At 40.8% G+C, this 24,504-nt stretch overlaps 1 protein-coding gene across 1 annotated transcript in view; it reads right to left on the reverse strand.

Annotated features, from left to right (window-relative positions):
• Positions 1-1,356: 1,356 nt before the first annotated feature.
• Positions 1,357-24,504, reverse strand: part of lamb1b (laminin, beta 1b) — a 34,000-nt gene continuing 10,852 nt past the window's right edge. The window contains exons 7-33 of the mRNA XM_067581542.1: positions 23,762-23,964; positions 22,517-22,637; positions 21,621-21,809; positions 20,246-20,422; positions 19,837-19,949; positions 19,633-19,712; positions 18,500-18,635; positions 18,260-18,418; positions 16,935-17,068; positions 16,721-16,841; positions 15,982-16,168; positions 14,930-15,073; positions 14,613-14,844; positions 13,340-13,503; positions 12,843-13,067; positions 11,451-11,668; positions 10,587-10,683; positions 6,603-6,972; positions 6,339-6,523; positions 5,509-5,750; positions 5,197-5,403; positions 4,959-5,103; positions 4,055-4,262; positions 3,575-3,716; positions 2,868-3,044; positions 2,559-2,718; positions 1,357-2,087 (exon numbers count right to left, since the gene is read on the reverse strand). Coding sequence (XP_067437643.1) covers positions 1,951-2,087; positions 2,559-2,718; positions 2,868-3,044; positions 3,575-3,716; positions 4,055-4,262; positions 4,959-5,103; positions 5,197-5,403; positions 5,509-5,750; positions 6,339-6,523; positions 6,603-6,972; positions 10,587-10,683; positions 11,451-11,668; positions 12,843-13,067; positions 13,340-13,503; positions 14,613-14,844; positions 14,930-15,073; positions 15,982-16,168; positions 16,721-16,841; positions 16,935-17,068; positions 18,260-18,418; positions 18,500-18,635; positions 19,633-19,712; positions 19,837-19,949; positions 20,246-20,422; positions 21,621-21,809; positions 22,517-22,637; positions 23,762-23,964 — 4,673 coding nt within the window. The 3' untranslated portion in view covers positions 1,357-1,950. The remainder of the gene's footprint in view (positions 2,088-2,558; positions 2,719-2,867; positions 3,045-3,574; positions 3,717-4,054; positions 4,263-4,958; positions 5,104-5,196; positions 5,404-5,508; positions 5,751-6,338; positions 6,524-6,602; positions 6,973-10,586; positions 10,684-11,450; positions 11,669-12,842; positions 13,068-13,339; positions 13,504-14,612; positions 14,845-14,929; positions 15,074-15,981; positions 16,169-16,720; positions 16,842-16,934; positions 17,069-18,259; positions 18,419-18,499; positions 18,636-19,632; positions 19,713-19,836; positions 19,950-20,245; positions 20,423-21,620; positions 21,810-22,516; positions 22,638-23,761; positions 23,965-24,504) is intronic.

Raw genomic sequence — 24,504 nt, forward strand, 5'->3', positions numbered from 1 at the left:
TTATTAGGCACTAAACTATTGATTCCACATATGTAGGGCTACAGTTGTGTTTATATTTTTGTTCAGTATACTTAAAAGTGTATAAAGCCTGATATATCTTATTTCTCTGTGACCTCCATTGTTTTCCAAAAACTACTAAAAACACATTAATGAGCCACACTGCTGCACTGGGTGACACGTTCCTTCATTATGAAGAGTTTTCAGCACAATAGTTTGTTTAAGAAACGACTCCAAAGACTAAAACAGTAACAGTGATTTAAGTTTTCAGTCTCTGGAGAGTAGTTCTGTGTTTTTCACCAGCTTGTTGTGCTACATATCACAACCTCCTGACTTAAACAAAACATTAACATCCAGAATAACAGAGAAGAGGCACAATTTCACTCAATAAAAGCCAAATATTTAGTCAGACTACATCTCACAGACTGGAAACCACTAACCTAAAGAATATTTAAGCTAGTGGTTTCCAGTCCGTGGGATGCATCCTGGCTACAGACCTCTGAATCTGCTGCCAACATATCTCAGGATTTTTTCTGTGATTAAGATTCAGGCGATGCAGGATGATTAACAGGAAAAGACAGCTGGGAAAAAAAAGTTTCTCCTCACAGACTGAATCATGTTTATTTATTTTTTTGGCCTGTACTCAAATGTCACAATAAATAATTCTAAGGAGGAAATATTACTCTGTGTACAACTTGTAGACGACCGCAAACAAACATTTTGAGCCAAAAAGTTTGGACACCTGTGGTTTATAGTCCGTCATCTACCACCAACTAAATGACTAAATGACTAAATGAGATGCATCTGGTAAACATTTCCTTGAGGGGAAACCTTGAACCTTTAAAATTGTGTAACTGCTCCTGAATCATGTTTAAGCTAGCAGCAGTCAGAGGCCTCAAATTTTTATATTCAGTGCTGCATTTATTGATTTTCAGGGGGCAGAAAACCTTCAAAAACAAGCCAACGGGCAGCTAAAAGCCACCAGGTCACTGTATGTAGCATTTATAAGCAGTATAAGCAGATAATGAATGACAGTATTGTAAAACACACAGTTGTAATAATGTAAAATATCCTTATATCAGCTTGTAGCTACATTATAGTGTGTTATAAACAATATTTTAAGTGTTTATATGCTGCTTATAAATGCTAAATAGGAGGTTTTATGAAAATCTGTGTAGAAATGTTAGATTTTATCACTATAATTGACACTTTTCACATTCATTTGATTCATTTATAACATCAAAAGTATTGATTAAGCAGCTTTAACTTCCTGAACTCCTTGTCAAATATTACATACAGCTTTGGAAAAATGAGTCACTCAAAAGAGAAATAAAAAAGTCCAACTGAGATGTTTGTGTATTTTTTTTTTTGTAATCAAACTTTATTTCTTTGTAGTCGCAGCACCATTTAAAACTTAACACTTTTTTGGTCCAGACAGTCTGTCATACAGTATCTTTGGGCTTATGAAATACATATAAAACTTTCATATCTGTATCTAATATGTTCAGTCATAGAGTTAAATATGGCAGTAGCTTATACAGCTAAATCGTTTTATATTTCCTACACATTCTTGGTTTTCTAGCACTGAGGTCACGTTGGCTTTTAGTGGTTTCCTTTGGGACTCGTTACTTCAGCTTTAATGCTCTCTTATGAAATTGTTTCCATTTGTTAAAAACTCCTTCTTGGCACAGCTGTCCGGTACACTTGGGTGTAAAACAGCTGGCTCGCACACCGTCAAAACATTTGGCTCTGAGTCAGTGATATATATAATGTGTTTGACACTGTCAGAGCCTCTAAAAGTGTCAAACATATTACGATGTTTGGCTCTATTAGCTGTAAAACACTCGGGGGTGGGGAGGTGGGGATCATCTGGGAGCAGTATTTTGGCACTATTAAGGTCCCAGCCAGTACACTTGAGGGCAGCGAGGAGGTGCAGTGACGTGTGTCGGAGCATCACAGACAGGTGCTGTACAGCGTCACTTTGTAGCTGATCTCTGCCAGGATCTGGCGGACCGTTTGCTCCAGCTCGGCCAGCTCCGCGGCTTTGGCCTCCAGGATGCGCTGGTGTTCCTCGTAGGAGCTCTCCAACTCTGAGAACACAAGACAGACAGAAATAAGAGATAAGTGTGTGTGCTGGCTTAAGAATGAAAAATAATTACTAATAATGGCTTTTAAATGATGTGTCTGTGTGGTGTTTAATGGGATTATTGCCTTAAATTCCATTTTATCTTTTAATCATCTGTTTGTGTTTTTAAGTTCTCCATAAAGTACTTTTATTGTTTCTAATGTGACCTGAATTGAGATTATTTGACTGGTTAAACTGAAACGATTAGCTGATTAATTGATTATTTATTTATTTGTATAGCATGGTTGTCTCTGGTAAGAAAAGAATAGAAAAAGAGAGGATGTTGAAAAGCTGAACGCAGGTTTATTATCATCTATACAGAGAGACTTTGTTATTTATACTTTAAATACTTTAAATACTGAGATGCATGAATGAAACAACTAGAATTATCAGTGTGAGCTCAAAAACACACTGAAAATAAGGAACATCTGGTTACCTCCGAGTCTCTGCAGCTTGCTGCTGCCCTGGGCCAGCAGCTCTCTGGCCTCCCGCTGCAGTTCGTCCGCTCTCCTCCTCGCCTGCAGCACCGACTCCCCTTTATCCCCGACCAGGTCCTCCATCTCCTCGAATTTATCTTTCACCTCCGCGTCAAACTCCTTCACACACAGGAAGGAGAGCAACGGCAGATGAAATATCTTGTTAGGCTTGTGGAAAATTATTACCCAGAATTCAAATGAGGGCTATTTAATAAAGGAAAGACTGTGTATGACGTGTGTGTGTGTGTGTGTGTGTGTGTGTGTGAGACCTGCTGAGCCTCCTCCGCGTTCTGTCTGGCCTGGTCTGTGATCCAATCGGCCGCGTCCGCCATACGGTTCACCTCCAGGTCGTTCTGCCTCAGCAGGCCGACGTCCCTCTCCAGCTGAAGCAGACGACCCGTCGTGTTACTCAGCTTCAGCTCCGACTCGGCCGTCTCCGACTCCACCTGTAACACACACACACACAAACACACACACACACACGTAAATTACAATAAACTACACTGGTGTATCATTTATCAGCTGATCATACTGGGAAAAGTGAGCAGATGCTACAGTATAGAATTAAAAATGAATAAAGAAGAGATAAGAGATGTAAAGATGTTACATAAAAATGAGAATGGTAGTTTTTTAGTAAAATTAAAGATATTGAAAGTCGCTAACTTTTATTGGCTGAGTCCACAATGTTGTGACCTTGATGCCTCTGTTAGAAAATATGTTTCTTGTAGTTTTAAAGATGAGAAAAATCCCTTTTTAATAATCTTGATAGCTCATTAAAGCAAATTATTTATTTAAAAATACCAATCATGTCCTTGTCCTCAAGTTTTCTGACATTTTACAGACAAAAAACCATCATGTGGTTAAAACAATCTAATGATATTCAACATTTCAGAGGCTGAAACAGACTCAAACAAACCCAAATTGACAAACAGCCACTTTGTGTACTGTAACCTCAGAGGTCAGAGGTCAAACTCACAGAGTTCAGCAGTTCCTTCGTGCCTATAGTGTTGTTCTCGGCCTGTTGGATGGCGTCCATGGCGATGGCCTGAGCGCGCTCAGTCTCCTTCAGGGCCGCCATCACTACGTCTGCTGTCTCCTTCATGTTGGTCGCCTGCTCACTGACCCGACAGACGATAAATGTGGAAAATGTCAGACGTTCGACTCTGTGACTCTCAGGAGCTTCAACTTGAAAAAGCAGCCAATGATTTATTAAAGGGACACAGTGAGATCTGTAGATTATCTGAATTATTTTCACAACTCTCAGACGTGGATATCTCAAAATATTGGCACATAAAACCAACCAATTATCTGAATTTACGATCACAAGTAAATGGGGAAATATGTTTTATTGTGATTTGGATGAACTTTTAAGATTTGCAGGCTCATTTTTTGAATATCAAGACATCATCCCATTTTTTTTTTGTAATACACACGACTCTAACTGTGCGTATTATACCTGGCAGCCTTCGCCTCCTTCAGCAGCGTCTCTGCGGCGTGGATGTCATCAGCGCTCTGACTGAGGATGGTCTCCACGCTGGTCAGAGTGCCGACCTTCTCCTTGATCTCCTTCGTCAGCTCCTGCAGCTTCTCTGACGAGGTCGGCATCTCCAGAGCCAACACCTCGTTGGCCACCGCCTCGATCACGGACACGTTGGCTTTGTCATCTGTACGATCAGAAACACATCGTAAATGATCCACTTGTTTCGACAACAGTGAGAGTACGGTAACAGAACTTTAAAAGGAAGGAAAAGTTTGTTTATGGCTTCAAGTCAGTGAAGAACATCAGCACATTAATCCTTTTTTCCCCTGACTTTAAGTTTTCAAATAAAACAGTAATTATGTTGAACGTTGAGAGCGTTAATCAGAGCTTAAGACCTTTTTATTTAAGACCCATTTATACATTTTACATTTGTAAGAGTCTGCATTGGATGCCAGATTATTAATTTAACTACAACTTGCATATGTATCTATTAAAATTTCACATTTGAATGTGTGCGTCTGTCTTTTTTTTCCATAATTTTATCCTAAAAATGACATATTGGGTAAACGTCACTCTTCATGTTGCACCAAGAGTCAAATTCTCCTCCATTAATAAATCTTTCAAGCATAAAAATGTTTAAAAAAATAGTAGTTATTGCTCAGATAGTCTCAGATTTGCAGGAGAGTTTTGCCTGATGAAGACCCTGCAGGTTGAAACTATGTTTTATGTATAATAGAAATTGGGATTTTGAAATTTCTTCTCCTTTTCCATGATTTTCTGAGCTACCGTGAAACTAGAATTGACTCTGAAAAGTAAAGATATGTCCCTGTGGTAGAGTGTGTGAACAGATCCAGTGTGTGTGGGTTTGTGATGTACTCACTGGTGAGCAGGTCTCGTATCTCTTTGATGAGGTTGCGGAGCTGCTCGTTGCTCTGCTCCACTCTCTCTTTGCTCCGGTTGGATTTGATCAGCACCTCCTGGGCGTTCGCCTTGGCCTCGTTTGCGCGGGTAGTGGCTTCCCACACCTGAAAACGAGATCGCACACACACACATCGTTCCTGAACTCATCCTACGCTGCAAATTAAAACAAAACAAAAAAAAAGTTCACTCTCACTCACCATCCTGGAGAGCTTATCCACCTCCTGCATCGCCGCAAGGATCTCCTGGTCTAGATCTTTGGCTGATTTTAAAGCAGTTTGGGAGGTTGTGACGAGGCCTCCGCATCCTTCTCCTCCGCAGTGATGCTCTCCGTCCTCGCCGACGCAGCCCAACCCGCCGCAGGGGGAGCCGGAGCAGCCGTCACCTTCAGCTGCAGCGCCGCATGTCTGGAGAGAATGAATGAACACAAAGATTTAACCAATTTAAGGCTTGATTTTTGTCTTTATAATTTAACCTTTGTGCTGTAGTTTGATAAAAAAAACATCTCTCACCTTCTCGCTAAGAGGCGACAGGTCAAACTTATCCAGCTCATTGCCCAGTTTGTCCAACTTCTGCGAGTTTCTTTGGTGCTTGCGGTCAAACTCCTTCTGACTGCTGCTCAGTTTGTCCTCCGTGGCTTTCCGTACCGCGGCCGACTGCTCCACCGTGTTGTCGGGATCACTGGTAGAGGCGTTGGCGCTGCGCTCTGCCATCCTGGACTGTGTGTGCGCCGCTGTGATGGTGTCCATGGCACCTGGATAGGGTGATAGGGAATATCAGCACCATTACACCATTTACAAACTGGTGACTTAACAGGAATCCAGTAGCATGTATTTTCTAATTTCCTGCACGTTTCAACTGCCTTAAATAGTGATTTTTTTTCAGTGCAGATTGTTCAGCTCTTCTGTAATTTTTAACCCACCTATAATTCATCAAAAAACCTACAGATCTTCTTTTATCAAGTTAAGTTAATCCCAAACTAAACTTAACACCCAATCACGGCTGCACGGTTCTCTTAATTTGTTATTTCAATGATAGAAAGTGTCCAGAAATGTTTAATCTGCATCTAAATGAGGATCTGCAACATATACTGACATGCACTGGACACATTTGTCAGATTTTTCTGATTGAAATAAATGCATTTGGCCATGAAAAATTGCAAAAATATTCCTGGATCTGCACCAATCAGTTGTTCCTTCGCCCACGTCCTAACTTCTACCCGAGCTCCACTGAAATCTAAAATCTAAGAGACATCTGTGAGGCATGAAGAAGTCTAACAGTAGGAATGTGAAAGCGTTGGGTAAAAAACGCTCAGTCTCTGCCCAACAGTCTAGTTTCTCACCCTGGATGTTGGCGTTCTTGGCGTCAAACACCTGCTGTCTCAGCTCCTTAACGTTCTGATCCAGCTGGTTCGCCTCGTCCGTCAGTTCGTCCAAGTTGGCGTCGGTGGCGTTTGCCTCGCTGTGGAGAAGGTTCAGGTTCTCCTCCGTCGTGTTCAGCTTTCCATTCAGGTATGACATCACACCCCTGAGGACACAAGGAGACTCAAATTAAAACGGCGTCTACTGCTTTTCTGTATTTATCTCTTTTTTGTTTGTGTACGTACGTGATCTGATGCATCAGCTCCTGCGTCTGCTCCAGCTTCACCGCCACCGGGTTGCTCTCTACTATTTCTCTCAGAGCTTTGGCGTTTCTCTCCAGGCTGCTGACTAGATCTCTATACGGCGCCGTCACCCCGCTGGTCTGGAGCTCTTTCACTTGGGCCTCCAGACGCTTCGTTTGATTGGTCAGCTCGCCGACCACAGTGTCCCAGATGGCGAAGCACTCGTGGCAAGGTTCACAGGCGGGGAACTCCCCGTGGTAGCCTCGGGCGCACTTGTCGCAGCGCGGGCCGGACGCGCCCTCCACACAGGTACACTGTCCTGTGGCGCGATGGCACTGCTCGCTGGAGATTCCCCGAGGATCGCAGTCACAAGCTGGGAATATGCAGAGAGGAAGGTCAGGGAGGAAAACAGGAAAGTCAAGGAATCCAAATAAATCCTGCAATACGCATCCGCCATATAGAATTACTATCCCCAGGACCGCGGCCAGGATGTTAGAAATAATGATCCACCGCCAGGAAAGTTTGAGTAGAAATGAAAATACTGTAAAATGTTCCACTAATCTGAATCATTTTTCATGTTTAACTGATTCAACAATAAACTGAAAGATGCTAAAATGCTCCGTAGAGCTGAAGGGAGTCTGGTTGTAAATCTCTGGATTTGTCACTATGAACGATTCCTTTGACATTACCTGCAGTTATTTGTTTGATTGTTAATATAAAAACATTGATTATAGCAGCTTAAATGTTTTTAGACCTAAAAAATCACCAAATCTCCAGACACTACATACAAACAATAATGTTACGTGCCTTAAAATAAACCCACAATGTGTAACTTTGAATTATAAAATGTAAACTTCCCTCAAGTCTACATATTCACAGAAGAAATACAGTGATCTCAAAGGTCGTTACAGCCTAATTTAAATAATACCCAACAAAGAAATAAGGTGAACTTAAGTACAACGTATGAAACAATGTACATGCAATATATTTTGCTTTATTTCTTTGTTTTTATGAAGACATTAAGAGAATATTTTGAACTAATATTACATTTAAGGTGACAGACTGATGAGATAGAAATAATTCTGTGTTTGTCTTTACCCTGATTGACCTGATGTTCTATGACTTGAGAGGTATAATAATTTAAAAAAAAAGGAAAATATGGTTTCTGTTTCCTTGATAAAGGTTGTGTGAAGCCTGTTTGGACTCCATAATCAACATGTGATAGTTTTACAGTTGTTGAGTCTCCTCGGGAGGAAAGAAGCCATTTGAAAACAAAGTTTATTCAACCTCCGTTACCTCCAGTAAATAAACACAGTCATGAACATGACCTTGAAGGTCATGCTGACCCCCCCCCGAGTGTCGGGACACTCCGCAGGGCCGACCTCCCTCCCTTCCTTGGTGTGAGTCACACAGAAGGAATGCAGCGTTTGGTAGGGTTTCTGCATTTATTTGCACGATTTATAGAGCAAGAGGTGAAGGTTGAGTTTGAAGTTTAGTTTTTGTCACAGTGAAATATTACAGCTGTGTTTAACAGCATAGCGTACACGGTGATTATGAGACATTTATGGAGCCACACGACAGCCCAGTTTGGTCCCCTTAAATCACAGCGCGCATACAAAGACGCCGAAAAGACAAACATTTTAACCTCTGACATCTAAATCTGTCCATTAGATCGGCGGAGGCATCTTTAGGAGGCTCAGTTATCGACAGTCCCACACATATTTCCTCTGTAAGGTGGCCCGAGCCTTCAGATTGCCCGTGAACTGGCGCATTTGTGCATCATCTGTGCGGATCGGAAGAGACGTCCAGCTGTTTTAACAGCTTGAGAGACCGTTCGGGGAATACAGCGGGAATAATTTAGGATTCCTGGGTCCTCTGGGTGTTGGTGCATGACGAAAACCGGGATGCCTGGGAGTTCTGGGGGAACATCTGGTTCTCATGAGCGAGAGGAACAAGAGGTCGTTCCCAGCTCCTCCGCTACTTCTCCTCCCCTCTCCTCGCCCCTTTTTATCCTCCCTACCTCGCTCTCTCTTCCTCTGAGGGTGAGCCAGCTACTGTGAGTGCAGAGGCGCACATTTCTTGGATTGGATCGTCTCTCCGGCAGTTTGTTCAGCAGACAATATAAATGTTTCGGGATCAGACAGTGCTGCTCAGCGCCAACTCGCTAAATTCGGTGTGGCTGATATGTCTGACAAAACCGCCAAAAAGAGACAAAAACCACGGAAAAACCATTTAAAGGTCAAGTTTCACCCACGCAGGGAGAAAAAAAAAGGATCAAATTAAGAGGAGATATAAACATGAGAAGACAGTCAGGAAGTTTTAGGATAGTAATGGTTTTTATTGCTTGGGCTCTCTGCTCCAACACATTGGACTTGAAAGGAAACAATGACATTGAGGTTTAAGGATGCTTGAAAGTGTTCACATCCGTTTTGAACATACAACAAGACAACTGGGGAGTTTTTGGAGCATATTAGTGTGTAGTCTTTAATTTGACCTAAATCTTAATGATAATATGTTTCACCCACTGAAAACCAGACTGAAGGAAAATAAAGCTCCCAAATAAGCATAAAGTGAAGATGCTGCGGTAAAGTTCAAGTCAAGTTTAAGGTTTACTGTAGGACGAAATTTAATTTCACTCAAAAAATCTACAAATAGACATTTGGATTAAGAAAAAACACGACACATCGATATAAAAAGTCATAGCAAAAGCACACAGTGGTCGTAGGAGACTTTCTGATCACTTGGACACTTTTAAGATAAAGAAGTCTCACAATTCCAGACAATCAGAGATCTCAGATGATTTCTAAATGCTACTAACAAACCTACGCCCATCACATTTTGTCAAGGACACGCCTTACTGGATATGATGCTCCCTCTCATTCTCCTCCGTAGTGAACTGCATGTCACCGCCCCAACACTGAAGGGCCGCCCTAAAGACTTTGGATTTCCACCCAGTTTTAACAACGAAACCTCAGTCTCTCTGAGCGAAGCGTTTAGAGTCTAGATAACACGTATCACAACAGAAATAACTATAACATAAACCAAAGTCTATCTTGCTCCAGAGAGACTGCTGCGTCCTACAGCGCCACCAGTTGATAGATGATGATGTGCTGATGAAGATAAATAACTGACTGCAAAAATTTTTTGTAACCAAATATTTAAACCTGATATTTTTTTGCCACTTGGGGGCGTTGGAAGCGGTTTGAGTTTATATGGCGAACTTGTTAGCTAGTTGCTTATTTACACATCTGGCAGTTATGGAGAAACATTAGCATTTATTTGGAGTTGTGTTTGTGTCCACCTGGTGAATGTAAGTCCAATATTCACTCTCCTTTAAGGTCTGTTTTTGCTCTCTACCAACTTCTAAAGGAAATATCTGGCTCTTTGGCTGCTAAATGCTTCATCATGTTCACCAGCTAGTCGCTAACTTTGCCTTCATCTTTCTGTCATTTGGTGATAAGCAGGTAGCATTCAGTAGTTTTATCAGGTTTTATCAGAGGTTTTTTTTTGCTGAAAACAACATTTGTGAGAGTAAATTAGCAACAGTAATGTTGCAGGCCAGAAAACCAAAACAATGAGCTATAAAATATTGATTCCAGCAACTTTAGTATCACTTTAAGTTATTATAACTTGTCAAATAATTTTTTGTCCCTTAAAATTGGGGGCTACACTGTTCATCTGATGTGAGTGTTATCAGCATGGACTGCTCTCTGCCACAGTGTCTTTTGTGATAAAAACCACTTGATGGCACCAAAGTAAGGAAATGATCAAATTAACCAAATACAGTGTTGACCTTTATATCATCACTTCATTTCAAATCTAATGTTGTGGAGCACAAAGGCAAAAAAACTAGTATGAGTCACTCTCTTACAATTCTTTAATTGCCTTTATAAGTAACATAACTGTTAAATTATGGACTCTGATCTTTCTATGTTTTGTTTGTTTGATTGTTTATTGTTTATGACGTGATGAGTGATGATGACCTACCGTGACATTGGACCTCTGGATCTCCCCAGAAGAGCTCTTTACACTCCCGACACGTCCTGCCACCAAAACCAGGTTTGCAGGTACACTGTCCTGTGACCTACACAAACAGAAAAAACACAAATATCAAGTCAACAAAATATAAATAAAATAATAATAATAAGTAAGATATCACACACTACATGATTGGGAGAGGAAGAAAATGAAAGGAGACTGTGGCTTTTGTGGCTAAAAACATACAATATGCTTTTAAACTTTTCTTTCCCATGAAGAGACAATGGAGCTTTGTAGTTTAATGACTCGTTTCTCTTACGAAATGTGTATTCAGTTATTCCTCAGTGTATTCTCAGACTTCCTTCCTCTGATGGAGCGCAGCCAGTAAACACAGAAACCCTGATGTTTGTGTGAGCGTGCAAAAATGCTTGCGGCTGAGTTTGAGTGGGTGCGCGCTTTTTCTGTTCTTTCTGTGAATGCGTCTGTGTTTATGCATGCAGGTGTGTGTGTGTGTCTGGGTAGAAACAGAGAGAGCTGCAGAGAAACTAGAGAGAGAGAGAGAGAGAGGCGACTCCCAAACAGCTGGAGTCCATAAATTAAAAAAAAAAAAAGAAATAAGACAAACACAGGCGTTGGTGATTAGATGGGTTGGTCACAGTTGGCCCCCGCGGCTGCTGCTTGGCTCTCAATGAGAATTGTTTGGAAAATTCCAGTTTTGTTTCCTCGCCAGTCGCCGTAATGTATGAGGAAAAGTTGATTGAGACACAAGATTTTGTGGTGCAGCGCAGCTATACATCACACTCAGCGAGAGTAAACCGGAGCAGCTGCTGCAGACAGATATTGGCTTCGCTGAGCGGTTGTTTGTCGACTCACCAAATCGCAGGAAGGTCCGAAGGAGTGGATGAGGTCGCAGTCGCAGCGCTGGCAGCCCGTCCCGCTGGCGATGTTCCACGTATCCGGGGCGCATCGGTCACAGTTCTGACCGATCACGTTGGGCTGGCAGGAGCACTGGCCGCTGTACCGGTCGCACTGACAGTCGTCTGGGGAGGAGCAGGCCTGAGGCGCCGTGCCCATTGAGTAACACATGCACTCTGCAGGGAGGGAGGAAGACGTTAACACTGTGGTAGGTAGTGTTAGTGTTTTGAGGGTTTGAGGATACCTACAAGCTGTTAGTGGTTTGTGTTAATACTCACTTTAGCTCAAAGAACAGCTTGCATTTTGGGAAATATGCTTGTTTGCCGTCAAACCCACAGTTACGTCAAACGTCTGTGTGTCCAGTGTTGCTATTTTTCATCCAAATATTGCTCCGTTTATTTAATCTCAAGGCAACCCTCCTTAGAAAATAAACTATTCTCTTTCAGTATTCTGGCCAAAATATGTTCTAATAAGAAGTTGTAGACTAGAAATATGAGACTGAAAACAGCAAAAGAGAAAAAAAAAGGATAATAAAACTGCCATGAAGGAGATATAAAAGATTACATCCTTGAATCAACCTAAAGTGATCAACGTTTGCTATTTTAAAACTAATTGCAGAAGGTTATATATATTTAAAAGCTATTTCATCAAGTTCAAGGTAAAGTTTGGAAACTGTAAATAAAAATGAGTCCAGGGAAGCATCTATAAATACAACCTATACACTTAAGTCATAGCACTCAGATTTTTACGAAGAAATAAGCTTTAAACACTGGCTAGTATATTGTTTTAGCTGGGTCACACAGTTACCACACAGCAAACAGGTGTGATGCTATCATCAATAAAAATATCAATAATATATCATATTATATAATCAGTGAGCATTTTCTAGTTATTCTTTCTGTCCTTTAAGGTCACATATTACTCACATACTTCCTGCAACATTTACTTCTAGTACAGCGATGCAAAATCGTACAACATTAGTATGAAAGCCAGTTAAAGAGATTTCAGTTACACAATATTGTGTTTATTTTTACTGAATTTTCCCTCCTATACTGGATACTTTCACCTCTTCAGGCCTTTAAAAACCCTTTAAAAGAAGCTCTTAGTTGAACAGCTGACAACTCATGACCTGTGACCTCTGATAACAGGTCATAAATAGACGTTACTTCATTTTAGTGGTTCACAAACCAAAAAGGTCAGAAACCACCAGTATAGGATATATTTTACACTATTTATGCACATGTATATAGAACAAACTCTCAAAGACATTTTATGCATACTTGTATACACTCTGTACATTAAACGCAGAATCGTATTGTTTTCTTTGTAGACATTAACTGCTGTACTCACTCCTGCAGCTCTGTGTGGCAGCGTTGCCATAGTAACCCAGTTTGCAGTGCTGGCACGCGTAGCCCTCCGTGTGGTACAGGCATGTGAGACACGCACCCGTCCGAGCGTCGCAGGAATGCGGGTCGTGCATGTCGATGTTGTTGTTACACTGGCAGGGCAGGCAGCGCCCGCCGGGTACCAGAGGGTTCCCGAAGTAACCCGGAGCGCACTCGTCACACCTGGCGCCTGGAAACGGAAGAGAAAACAGGAAACAGGAAACAGGAAATACAAGATTGTTTTTAGTTGTAGCCAGAAGACGTTTAAAAGTTAATTAGAGGGGAGCTGAAGTTTTGTTTCGTAACATGTGACGTGTGTGTGAGGTGAAGTGTTGACAAAAAGTGCAACATGTGACGCTCTGAGCACTTGAGAACTGCTTACATAAAAACAAATCTGTTATCACTAATGATTATGAGACGACGTGTATGTGTGTGTGTGTCTGTGTGTGTGTGTGTGTATACCTTTGTAGCCAGGGCTGCACACACACACCAGCTGGTTAGTGTTCTCCGGAAGGTAACAGCTGTCAGAAAACTGGCGTCCACTGCGCGGCCCGTCGGGGCACATACAGGGGCGACAGTGGCCACCTGAACCCAACTCTGCGTTTCCGTGGTAACCATCCAGACACCTGGAAGTCAAAGGAAAAGGTAAAACAGAGAGGCTCTCAGATACATCGACTTAAATCCTTTCAGTTTAGAAAAGTCACTGATTTCCTAGTGACACGTAAACACCGGCGTTCGGGTGTGTTCAAGTTTCTACTTTTTACTGGACAAATTCCTGTGTGGACCAATAGAAAGCCTGGAAAACATTTTTATGAGCGGCTAAAAATGAACAAGATAAAACATGAAGTTTCCTGGTTGGAGGAACAAACATCATACTGTTTTCAGAGTCTTTGTACTAGGATCAGAATTTTAATTTGTGTTAAGGACAGTGGTGGCATGTGTCAACATCAAAAATTATACCAGAGTAGTAGACCTGAATCTGACATGACCACAAGATGAGGATTAATCCCAGAATAATAAAAATAAACAAGTGTTAAGCAGACCTTAAATGTCAAATTTCTCTCAACGAATTCCTTGAATTATCATCATCTCTTCTGCTATGAATGAACTTATCTTCAACTTTGTAAAAAACACCTTGAACCTGCCCTCAAGTAGCCTACTTAAGACCTGACTTAAGACTTGATTTTAGACTTTATTTGACAAAACTTGCTCTGGTTTACACCATTGGAAGCGTGTATATGTGTGTGTGGCATTCTGATTATTGATCATTTTGTGTACAAGTGGAAGTTTCGGCCTGATAATGACACTTGATAAAAGTTCAGACGGTTTACAAAATCATAAGGAATCATCTTTTAGGAAAAATGAAGCAAATTTAATGGTATTCTGGCCAGGAATGGTGGACCAGTCTGACCAGTAACTGCCACTGTGTGAATGAAGCTTCTCAGTCATCCTGATCAAATGATATCTAGAAGTACAAAGTTAAAGGCTTTTAAACCTAGAAACACTCTTCAAAATGTACTCGTAACAGATTATAAAAGCTAATCCAGTTGCCTTTGACTTTGTATTTCTTGAGAATTTTCTGCTTTTATCTAAAACTCAGCTGAATCTGCAACAATACAACATGCGTCCAGTGTAAATGAGCCTCCTCTGCACTAAAAACAAATAAAAAATGTGTCTCTTTTTACTGATCTCTGTCTCCTCCATCATCATCATCATCATCATCATCACGTCGTACCTCTCACAGTGGTGTCCGGTGGTGAAGTCTCGGCAGCCCTGACACTCTCCGGTCTGAGGGTGACAGTACTCGCTGTGGCCGTTGCAGTGACACGGTCGGCACTGAGGGAAGCCCCAGAAGCCCGGCAGGCAGTGGGCACACTGGCGCCCTGTGGCCCCGGGGACGCAGTCACACTGGCCGGTCGCCTCGTGGCAGAAGGCGGTGACAGATCCCCGAGGATCACAGTCGCAAGCTGGGAGGTTGAAATTTAAAATCATTACTTCCTTTAAATGAGATAAATAAACACCGAACACACTGAAATCTCTCCCAACACTCACGTCTGCAGCCGGCGGGGCTGAACAGGAAGGTGGCCGGGGCGCAGTGATCGCAGTTCCTGCCGACCACGTTGGGTCGACACTGACACTGACCTCCGCTGAACTCACATACGGTGCTGAGCGAACCCTGAGGGTCGCACTGACACGCTGGGATAAGAAGAGAACGATGAGAATGTGGAAACAAACTGTTCATGCTGTCTTGAGTTTGTCCAGATTGAGACGTTTATTAGGGTCTCTTGCGGAAATTGTCCATTTTTTCGCTGCACATTTTAGCGCATTAAAAAACAAAGCAACATCTAGATTACCTTCATTCTTATATTACATTTCTAAACTGAAAAATATATTTAAAAAATCCCCATATTAATCATATATAACCTGCTAAATATGCAGACATGGCAGCTCACATTTGCCAGTTGACATAGTAACGCAACACGCTTTCCAACATGTGTTTCAGTCAGAAATAGTGACAAGTCATCATCAGACTGATTGATGTTAGTATATATAAAGTACGTCACAATCAAGCATCAGTGTTTTATTAATTTGTTAAAATAAATTCTGACATCAGACATCCGTGGTGTCTTTTTAAAAACATAAAATCTCCCTTAAAAGGATGACACAGATACAAAAAGTCTTCCCAGAAGAGAGATTCGCTCCTCCTTCAGGTAAATTAATAACAAATACGTCTATGTGATTTGACCTGTGATTGTGTTTTTTTTAGTTTGACCTATAAAAGTGTCATTTTGTCACAAGTTGGTGGTGAGATTTATATTCTTCCTAAATGTCATTGATATCTAATTGGTGACGTCGGCTTTCCTTTTTTATTTTATTATAATTAATAATTATGTAACTATAATTTCATCAACTATTATCCAACCATTAATGCTTGTGTATCAGCGCACATCATCATCTTTGATTCTGTCAATAAAGACACTGGAAGAGAAGAAAACTAAACATGTACTTTTACATCTTTTCTATCTGTAAATCATATTTCTATTTTATGAAATTGTGCTCATAGCCTAATATGTCATTACCACCACACGCATATAAAAACGTACCCATGGCTCCTTTGTGCAGCAGAGCGGAGACGCTGAAGATGTAGTCGTTACAGATGTCGGTCATGGGGCTCTTAACGACGCTCTGGCTGGTCTCCAGACATCGGTAGCGCTGGAACGTATCCCACGCTCCTTCACCTTCTATCCCATGGAACATGTCCAGCTCCCTGACCCGGGGCATCAGCACCAACTATACAGAGAGAAGAAGAAGAAGAAGAAGAAGAAGAGGAAGAGGGGTGAGGGGGAATGGAAGCCATAATAAAAACATAAGCTTGAAGGACAAGACTTTGTATATAAAAAGCTTTAAGCCCTGAGGAGCCTTGTGGTCTGTGAAGCTAATTTTGGGCTGAAACTAAAGATTTTGCTTTGTGTTCTGGGCCACTTTGACAAAACTTTGTTTCTCAGCAACAAAGTTGGAACCTATAATAAAACCATATATCGGTGGTTTCCAGCTTTTTAACATGTGAAAGCAAATCAATGTCTACTTGGGACTCGTTATCAAAGGCTCCACTTGTTTATGAGTTGCTAGTAGGGCTGCAAGAAACAATATTTTATTACTGATCAATCTGCTGATTATTTTCTCAATAAATTGATTAATTATTTAGTCTATAAAATGCCAGAAATCGTTAATGTATATCACAGTTTCCCAGAGTCCAAGGTGATTACTTCTAATGTTGTTTTATCAGCGCTTTAATGTAATTAGCAGTTTAAGAATGATGTATTTAATGTGATTTAAACTCACAGAGTCGATGAGCGTGTACGGGCTCTGGACGTCGCTGACTGACGAGTAGAGCGGCAGGCTGAGACGGACCGTGTAGTTCAGTCCTTTGTCGAAACACACCGGCCTCAACAGCAGCACGTGTCTGAAACACAGCAGGAAGTCAGTGTGTGTGTGTGTGTGGTGAACGTGTTGCTGTGGAGCGATACGGTGAAGTGAACTCGTGTGTGTGTGTTACCTGGATCCAGGTGGCAGAGAGACGGACTGCTCGTCTCCGCTCTGGATGGAGTTGCTGCAGTGACCGGAGTAGTTTGGATCGTTCAAGACGGGACGCTGCACTCGGACGTTCACCTGCTCCCACTGCTCTGGAAGCTGCCAACACACACAGACACATATATGACTTCTTCTTCTTCTTCTTCTCTTTTTAGAGTCCAGTTATTATATATACTTTAACTGTTTGTTTTAATTGTTTTTATTTCTGTACTTTGCTTTCTTTTGTATTTATTTGATGTTTTTATATGTAAATGTTCATGTGCTTTGTGTTTTTATCCTGCGTTACACTGCTGCACAACCAATTTCCCCTTAGAGACAAATAAAGTAATTTATAGATTGTTTGATTGATTGGTTTTTCACACTTAAAACTTTAAATAAGAGATGTCACTATTATTCAAGTTAAACTAGATCCACAAACATTTCTATGATAATCTGTCCATGAGAGAGCAGCTGTACAGTAGCAGATACTCATTTAACTTAGAATAATTGATTGATTGATTGAGTTTAAATGTGAATTATTGAGGATGTCTTATCTATTTATCTTCTTTATTTATTGACAGATATTTGAACATGGAGGTTAATTGCTAAGTTCACATCCACAAGTAAGTGTTTCTACTCCAGCCAAATTAGATTTTAAGACACAATTTCTATTCATTTCTTGTTTCTCCTTTTCTTTTAATGAATATTTTAGGGTTTTCAGTTTTTCCAAAGTAAAATAAGCAAAAACCAGGCAGCAATCTGCTCTAATTTCTGCTCCTTCACACTGAGTTTCCACCACTGCACATGTGAGAGAAGTTACATAAAGCCTTTTGTGGTGCCAGAAGCTTCTTTAGCTATCATAACACACTCGAATCTGCACAGTTGAGTGAATTAAGTCAAGTTGCATTATGGGTAAGTTTTGATAATAAAGAAGAATGTGTGGAATAAAAAAGACAAAAAAGAAAAGAGTGTCTCTGGTTCTTCTGTATTGATTTTTATACTTGTTTTTAAAAAAAACGTCTCTCTTTTAAATTCAAATCACTCAACCATTTAAATCTCCAGTTCATCACCTCATCCTTGACCCTCCTTTCATCCCTCCAGCGCTGACCTTACTGTATGTTCACTGCTATATCTCAAAGGAACACGTTTCAAACCTGCTCTTTGTTAGAATGATTAATTGGTAAATGACTGTTTGTAGCATTGATCTATGATGTAAACTCACTTCTACTGTTGCTCTACTTTTAGGATTTTCTGGATACAAACATTGGCTAAAAGCATAAAATACAAATTATATGTATGTTCGTGGGTTACCTGCGGCTCGTAACGAATAAGCAGGTCATAGTCCATGGACTCTGGGATGTTGTTGATGGTGAACTCTAAGTAGGCTCCTTCTGGCACATTAACAAAGCCCATACCGGTCCACGTCGGACTACGATCCAGAGGATAAGGCCTCGGTACCACCGTCACACCCTGACGTAAACATTAAGAGAGCTGTGATGTAGTTGACATACCTGAGAACGGGGTAAAAGCACCAATAAGAGACACACTCACAGGTCCGTGCTTGGCGTCCTCAGCCTCGTACGTGTAGTGGTCCAGAGTGATGAAGTAGAAGCCGGACTCGACCTTGTTGCAGCGTCGTCCGAACATGTGCTCCCTGCACACACACTGTCCTGAATGAGGGTCGCAGCTGTGGACACAGAGAGATGCTGCTCAGTACTTATATTTATCATGTATTTTTATTTTTCTTCTCTTTATAAATGTCCATGTGCTATCATAAGATCTTTAATGTAATTAATAACATTAACGATCACTCTTTTCTATTAAAATGTGTCTGTGAGTGAGCGTAGGCACAATACTGGCACCATTAAACTGATAAACCTACTGTAGATTGAATGCAGCCTTTAATTAATGTTATTAATTACACCTGTGTTTTTTCTGCTATGACATGACTAAATGTTGTGTTGTGAAAAACGTCTATTATCTCATTATTTTAGAGATAATTATCTCTTTTCCTTGAGACAACAACTTCTTTTTTAAGATGATTAACCTGTTATCATGAGAAATAACAACTTTGCTATTCCAATATAATGAGATAATTAACTTGAAATCTTCAGATAACGAGATTTTCTAAAAACTAATTGTGACCAAAGCTGCTCTCAGCTTCTGTAGCTACACTTTTTGGTTTAGGTACAGTATATTTATTTGTCTTTATGTATTTTTTCATCATCATAACAAATAAACAACTTTATGTGTATGGCAGTTTTCTTAAGGAGGTTACAAAGTGCTTTTCAAGGTTAAGTAAAAACTTAGCACTGTTTCTAATTACCAGTTTGATGTTGCAATAACTCCTTTCACCCTAAGTTAAATGGTTAAATGGTTAAATGAGCCATAAAAGGATTGCAACAGTGCAACTCTCACCCACTTCTTTCTTTAAGGAATTCCAAATATGCAGAATTTGCCTGTTTGATGTCTGCCGGGTTGTAAGTGAGTCATATTAATCTGATGCTGTTAAAGCAGAGCCCACGTTCTTATTTAGCTGTTCATGTTATCAAAAAGCATCAATGACTCATAATTAATGAATATGAGCTGATATGTGTTGCAGTGAAATATGCACTATGGGCTTAAAGCTTCCTATGATTAACATAAAACTACTGTACATCACATACAGTAATCTCTATACATACTTGTTGTTGACAGCCCCGCCCTGGTCACAGTCACATGGTCTGCAGCCATCCATGTCATTGGACAGACCCCAGTGCTGCGGCTGCAGGGAAAACAATGAAATAACAGAGTAACATAGAAAGTTACGTACATTATAAGTCACTCAGAAATAGATGCTGACATACTGAAGGAGGAGTATACATCCTGAGTTGTGTTTGGATCCGTACCTGACACTGATCGCAGTTATGTCCGTCGACGAGGCGTTTGCAGAAGCACCTTCCTGTGTTTGAATCACAAGGGTTTCCTCCAGGCAGCGTGCCCAGCGGGTTACAGGTACAAGCTGCCAAAACACACAAGAATAAGATGAAGCAACAGATTGAACTGTGTCAGCGTGTCTGACTGTAGTGTATGTTTGTATAACTATACTATGTATATTCATGTCTGTATTCTATGAAGTTTTTTATTTGATCTTTTCCAGTATGACCATTGAAATTAACCAGTTTTAGTCATTGACCTTTCAGAGATGTATAGATTGTTTGGTTTTCTTGTGCAAAATGATTTTTGTAATAGTTGAAGAAATGAAGATATTCAGGTGTAACACAGGCCTCAAGTGTAGTCTTATTAATTGTGACCTACGCAGGCAGCCATGCGGTCCCTGTCCCAGTCCATAGTGTCCCTGTCTGCAGTGGTCGCAGCGCTCTCCCTCCACGTTGCCTTTGCACCGACACTGGCCTGAGATCAGCCCGGCTGCCACGTCCGTCCTTGCGTCACATATTCCCCCCTGCAGAGACCCGGATGGGTCACAGTTACACGCTGTGGAGACATGAAAATTGTATTAGATACGATTATTTTGTTACTTAAATAAGAAAATCTGCTCAGTGATATCTACAAAACTACAAATGTACCGATGATTTTGATACAAGAATGCAAGAAAAAAAAACATGAGATCATCAAAATGTATTTGGCTCATATTCTGGGGCTGTTCCCAAGATAGATTAGAGAGAAGAAGAAAAATATTTTTATTAGACAAAATGTTTTTTTGGTTTTTTTACTGTCTGACTTTTGCTTTTTACTGTGAAATACTGGGAATTTTTCCCTTTTTAGACTCTAGAAACTATTAAATTAAACAATCTGAGAAGGTGATATCACTCTTTTGTTGGCTGTGACAAGGCGTCAAAAGTAGAGTGCTCTGAAATCTATCACTTAGCTTATGAAATATATTGTGAGCTGTGGCCTGAGAATGGCACTGGAGGAAAAACTCAAAAAGTGTGAAAAACAGAGGAACATGCTCGCAAAATTTCATGCAAATCTACCAAGTAGATTCATATATTTGATGTGTAAAAGAAGGCAAATGATGGTGAAGCTAGAAAAAAGGTCAGGGGAGGTCACCAGAAAACATCCATCCACTAGGGATCATGAATATACAGAGTCAATACGGTCAGGAAATATCAAAATATCTCGCTCTGGAACAAAATGATGGACAAGGGGAACAGAAAGATAACAAATGTCGGGAAACACGTTGAAAGATATCACCAGATAGTCCTGTAATCAGTTCACTTTCAGTCCAGAAAAATCAGCATCTGCCTCCACAGTTTCCATCTAAACTGGAGATACTTATTTTCTAGCATGGTTAAAATACATTATCTTATCTTAAAATACCATTACAGCTCCATGAAGTTATCTGTGAGTGAGAAAGGACAAGATAATGAAGAGCAAAGAGCTGCAAAAGAAGTGTGTAATTTAAAAGACAAGTCCTGTAAAGAGGAAGAAAGAGGGGGAGGGTGTATTTCATTTTAAAGCACTATTTCCACTTCTACCTAGTACTTAGTGGGTAATTACACTCTGTAACAACGGCTACTTTCTGCTTTTCACTTCAAAAGTTTCGACACAACTGGTGAGTGCAGCTCCAGATGGTGCTTGTCTAAAGCAGAAACATGTCCTGGAGGAGGACAATGGTACGTAACGAGCATCGGGACGCTCAGGGGTCAGAGGTGACGTAAGGGTGACGTACGTTCGCATACGTTGGGGTCCCTCAGGTCTCGATTGGGGTGCTGGTAGAAGAAGGGTGCGCACTGCTCGCACTGTCGGCCGATCGTGTTGTGCTGGCAGTCGTCGCACACGCCACCGCTCACGTTCCCGGTCGTCATGTACATGGCGAGGTCGAAGTGACACGAGGTGGAGTGATGGTTACACTCGCACTCTGAGAAAGAAGAGGACAAAATATATACATATATGCATATGATTTACTCTCGTTAACTATATATTAATCATGTATTTTACATGTTTTTGTAAGTATTTGTTTATATCTGTAAATAAAAAAAAGAAAGTTATTAAAGGAAGAGTTTATAGAAATTTTAATAAATGCACTTATTCACTTATTCACTTATTCACTCATCTAAGTCTCGTGCTGAGACTTAGATGAGAAGATCGATACCACTCTCATGTTTGTAAGCTAAATATGAAGCTGGAGCCAGTAAATGATTAGCTTAGCTTAGCATAAAGACTGGAAACAAAGGGAAACAGCTAGCATGTCTCTATCCAAAGGTAACTCGTTTGTTTAACTGCAAATCATTTTTACACTTCGATTTTTGTACACACAGGATATATTGTGTTAATTACTGAGCTGTAAAGATGTTAGTAGATAAATTCTATTTTATTTTTTTACTTTGGACAGAACCAGGCTAGCAGTTTCCCCCTGTTTCCACTCTTTATGCTAAGCTAAGCTAATCACCTGCAGGTTGCAGTTTCATATTTGGCATACAGACATGAGCGTGCAATCTTCTCATCAAACTCTCAGCAAGAAAGCAAATTCCCAGAACATGAAACTATTCCTTTTAAGGGTGAACTGGTGAGCCTTAAAAGATAAGAACAAGATCTGCATTTATGAGTGAGTGTGTGTGATCTCACTCTTGCAGGCGTGGGTGTTTCGTCCCTCTGCAGGTCTCCAAGGCAAATCGTGGTAGAAGTCTTGACAGCGTTCACAGTTCAGTCCCTTGGTGTTGTGATTACACACACAGCGGCCATGGACCTACACACACACACACACACAAACACACACACACACACACACACATACACACACACAGAAATAAATTAATACTGACTCAAGTACCATACAGCATAAATGAGGTTGGCAACAATAGCTGGTTCTAATTTGGATTTAGTTCCAAATATGCATATTTTTGTATAGGAAATACACTTATTTGCTTTCTTGCCAAGGGAGAGATGGCAAAATCCAAATTAAAGTCATTATGAAATGGAAAATGCCTTTTTCACATCCCCAATCATACTGTGCACCTATTTAACAATGCAAAAAAAATTGCCAAAATATACAAAAAAATCAATTTCTTTGTATCAAAATCCAATTGTGTTTTCTTCCTGTAAAACAAAATATGACGTGTGCTTACGTAGGCTTGAACCAACCAATTTCAACCAATAATATCATGACATCCACCCATCAATCAATCTTCAACTTTTAGCGGCACAGAGCTGAGATTCATTATGACACGCCCGCTTTTTAACGTTCAAATCAAATTCCTTCGGACACTATGTACCACCTGTCTATCCTGTTTCACTCAGAAATACATCACAATACGGAAGTTAGTTACTCTCGAAATGCCATTTCATCTGTATTAATCTCGTGTCTATGTGTTCACAATGGCGCTGGAAGCAGGAGGCGATTACCTTAGCTTAGCAAAAACACTGGAAGCAGGGGGAAACAGCTAGCATGGCTCTGTCTTAAAGCTCAACACCTGCCTACTAACACCAAAACATTTAGTAATCCCACGATATATCATGTTTGTTTGAGCTATAAAAACAGCATGTTGTGGTTTTGGCCAGGATAACAGTTTCCCCTTGTTTCCAGGCTTTATGCTAAGCTAAGCTAATTGACTCACTAACTAACTTTATGCTTAACGTATCGACCTGTGCGTCTAACTCCTTGGTGCCATGCCATTGGTCCAACGGCCCAATATTCTGAAACTTCAATAGTTTGAAAATATCTATATCTTGTTTTTTGTTACCGATTAAAATAAATTAAATCAGTATCAAATCATATTTGACAATTAACAAATTTAAAATGACAGACGAATTTAAATCTCTCATCTCTTTCATCTCTGTATGTAAATGAATGTGAACATGCGTTGGATGTACCATTCCCTCGGCTCCTATAGGGGCTCCATCCATCGGGGCGCACTCGGAGGCGTGGCCGTAGCAGAAGCAGTTGCCGCGGACGACCATGTCGAAGAGGGCGTAGTAGTACTTCTCCGTCACCTCGTCGCGGGAGTCGAGCAGATTGTCGCCCAACGTGTGGAGCTTTACGAAGTTGACTCGGAGGTTTGTGATCTTCAGCATGTCTGCACGCGCACACACACACGCACACACAGGCGATTAGAGAGTTCAGATAAGATTTATCACACACACACCTTTTTACAACTTTAATGATCATCTGAGCAACCCATTATCAAAGGGCTATAAAGCTAAACAAGATCCAGCAGATTATTGTCTCTTTTTCAAGTTTCTGGCCCGAGCTTCAGTCCTCGAGGAGGTGGCGGCCGTCCTTCACAGACGCTCACACACCCACAGCATTCACCATTTACTTCAAATGACGCCTCGACATGTGTGTGTGAGTGAAGAAGTGAGAGCCTGGACGGATATGAGTGTACAAAGGCCGAGTAGCTTCCACATGTGAAATTCCATCCAGTCCAGCGCTCTTTCTGTCTGACCTTTGACCCCTGCGGCTCTGCTACAGTCCACTGTTACCTCAACTATAGATGAATAAAAGTTAAAGAAAATCATCTCAATGTTATGAGGTGTTCATGACAACACAAGGTCACGTTCAGGTAAAATGAAACACTAAAATGTATTGCAGTGTTGCTTTTTCATCTTTTAGGCTT

The sequence above is a fragment of the Thunnus thynnus genome, chromosome 23, assembly GCF_963924715.1.
Source record: "Thunnus thynnus chromosome 23, fThuThy2.1, whole genome shotgun sequence".
In the NCBI taxonomy this organism is placed as follows: Eukaryota; Metazoa; Chordata; class Actinopteri; order Scombriformes; family Scombridae; genus Thunnus; species Thunnus thynnus.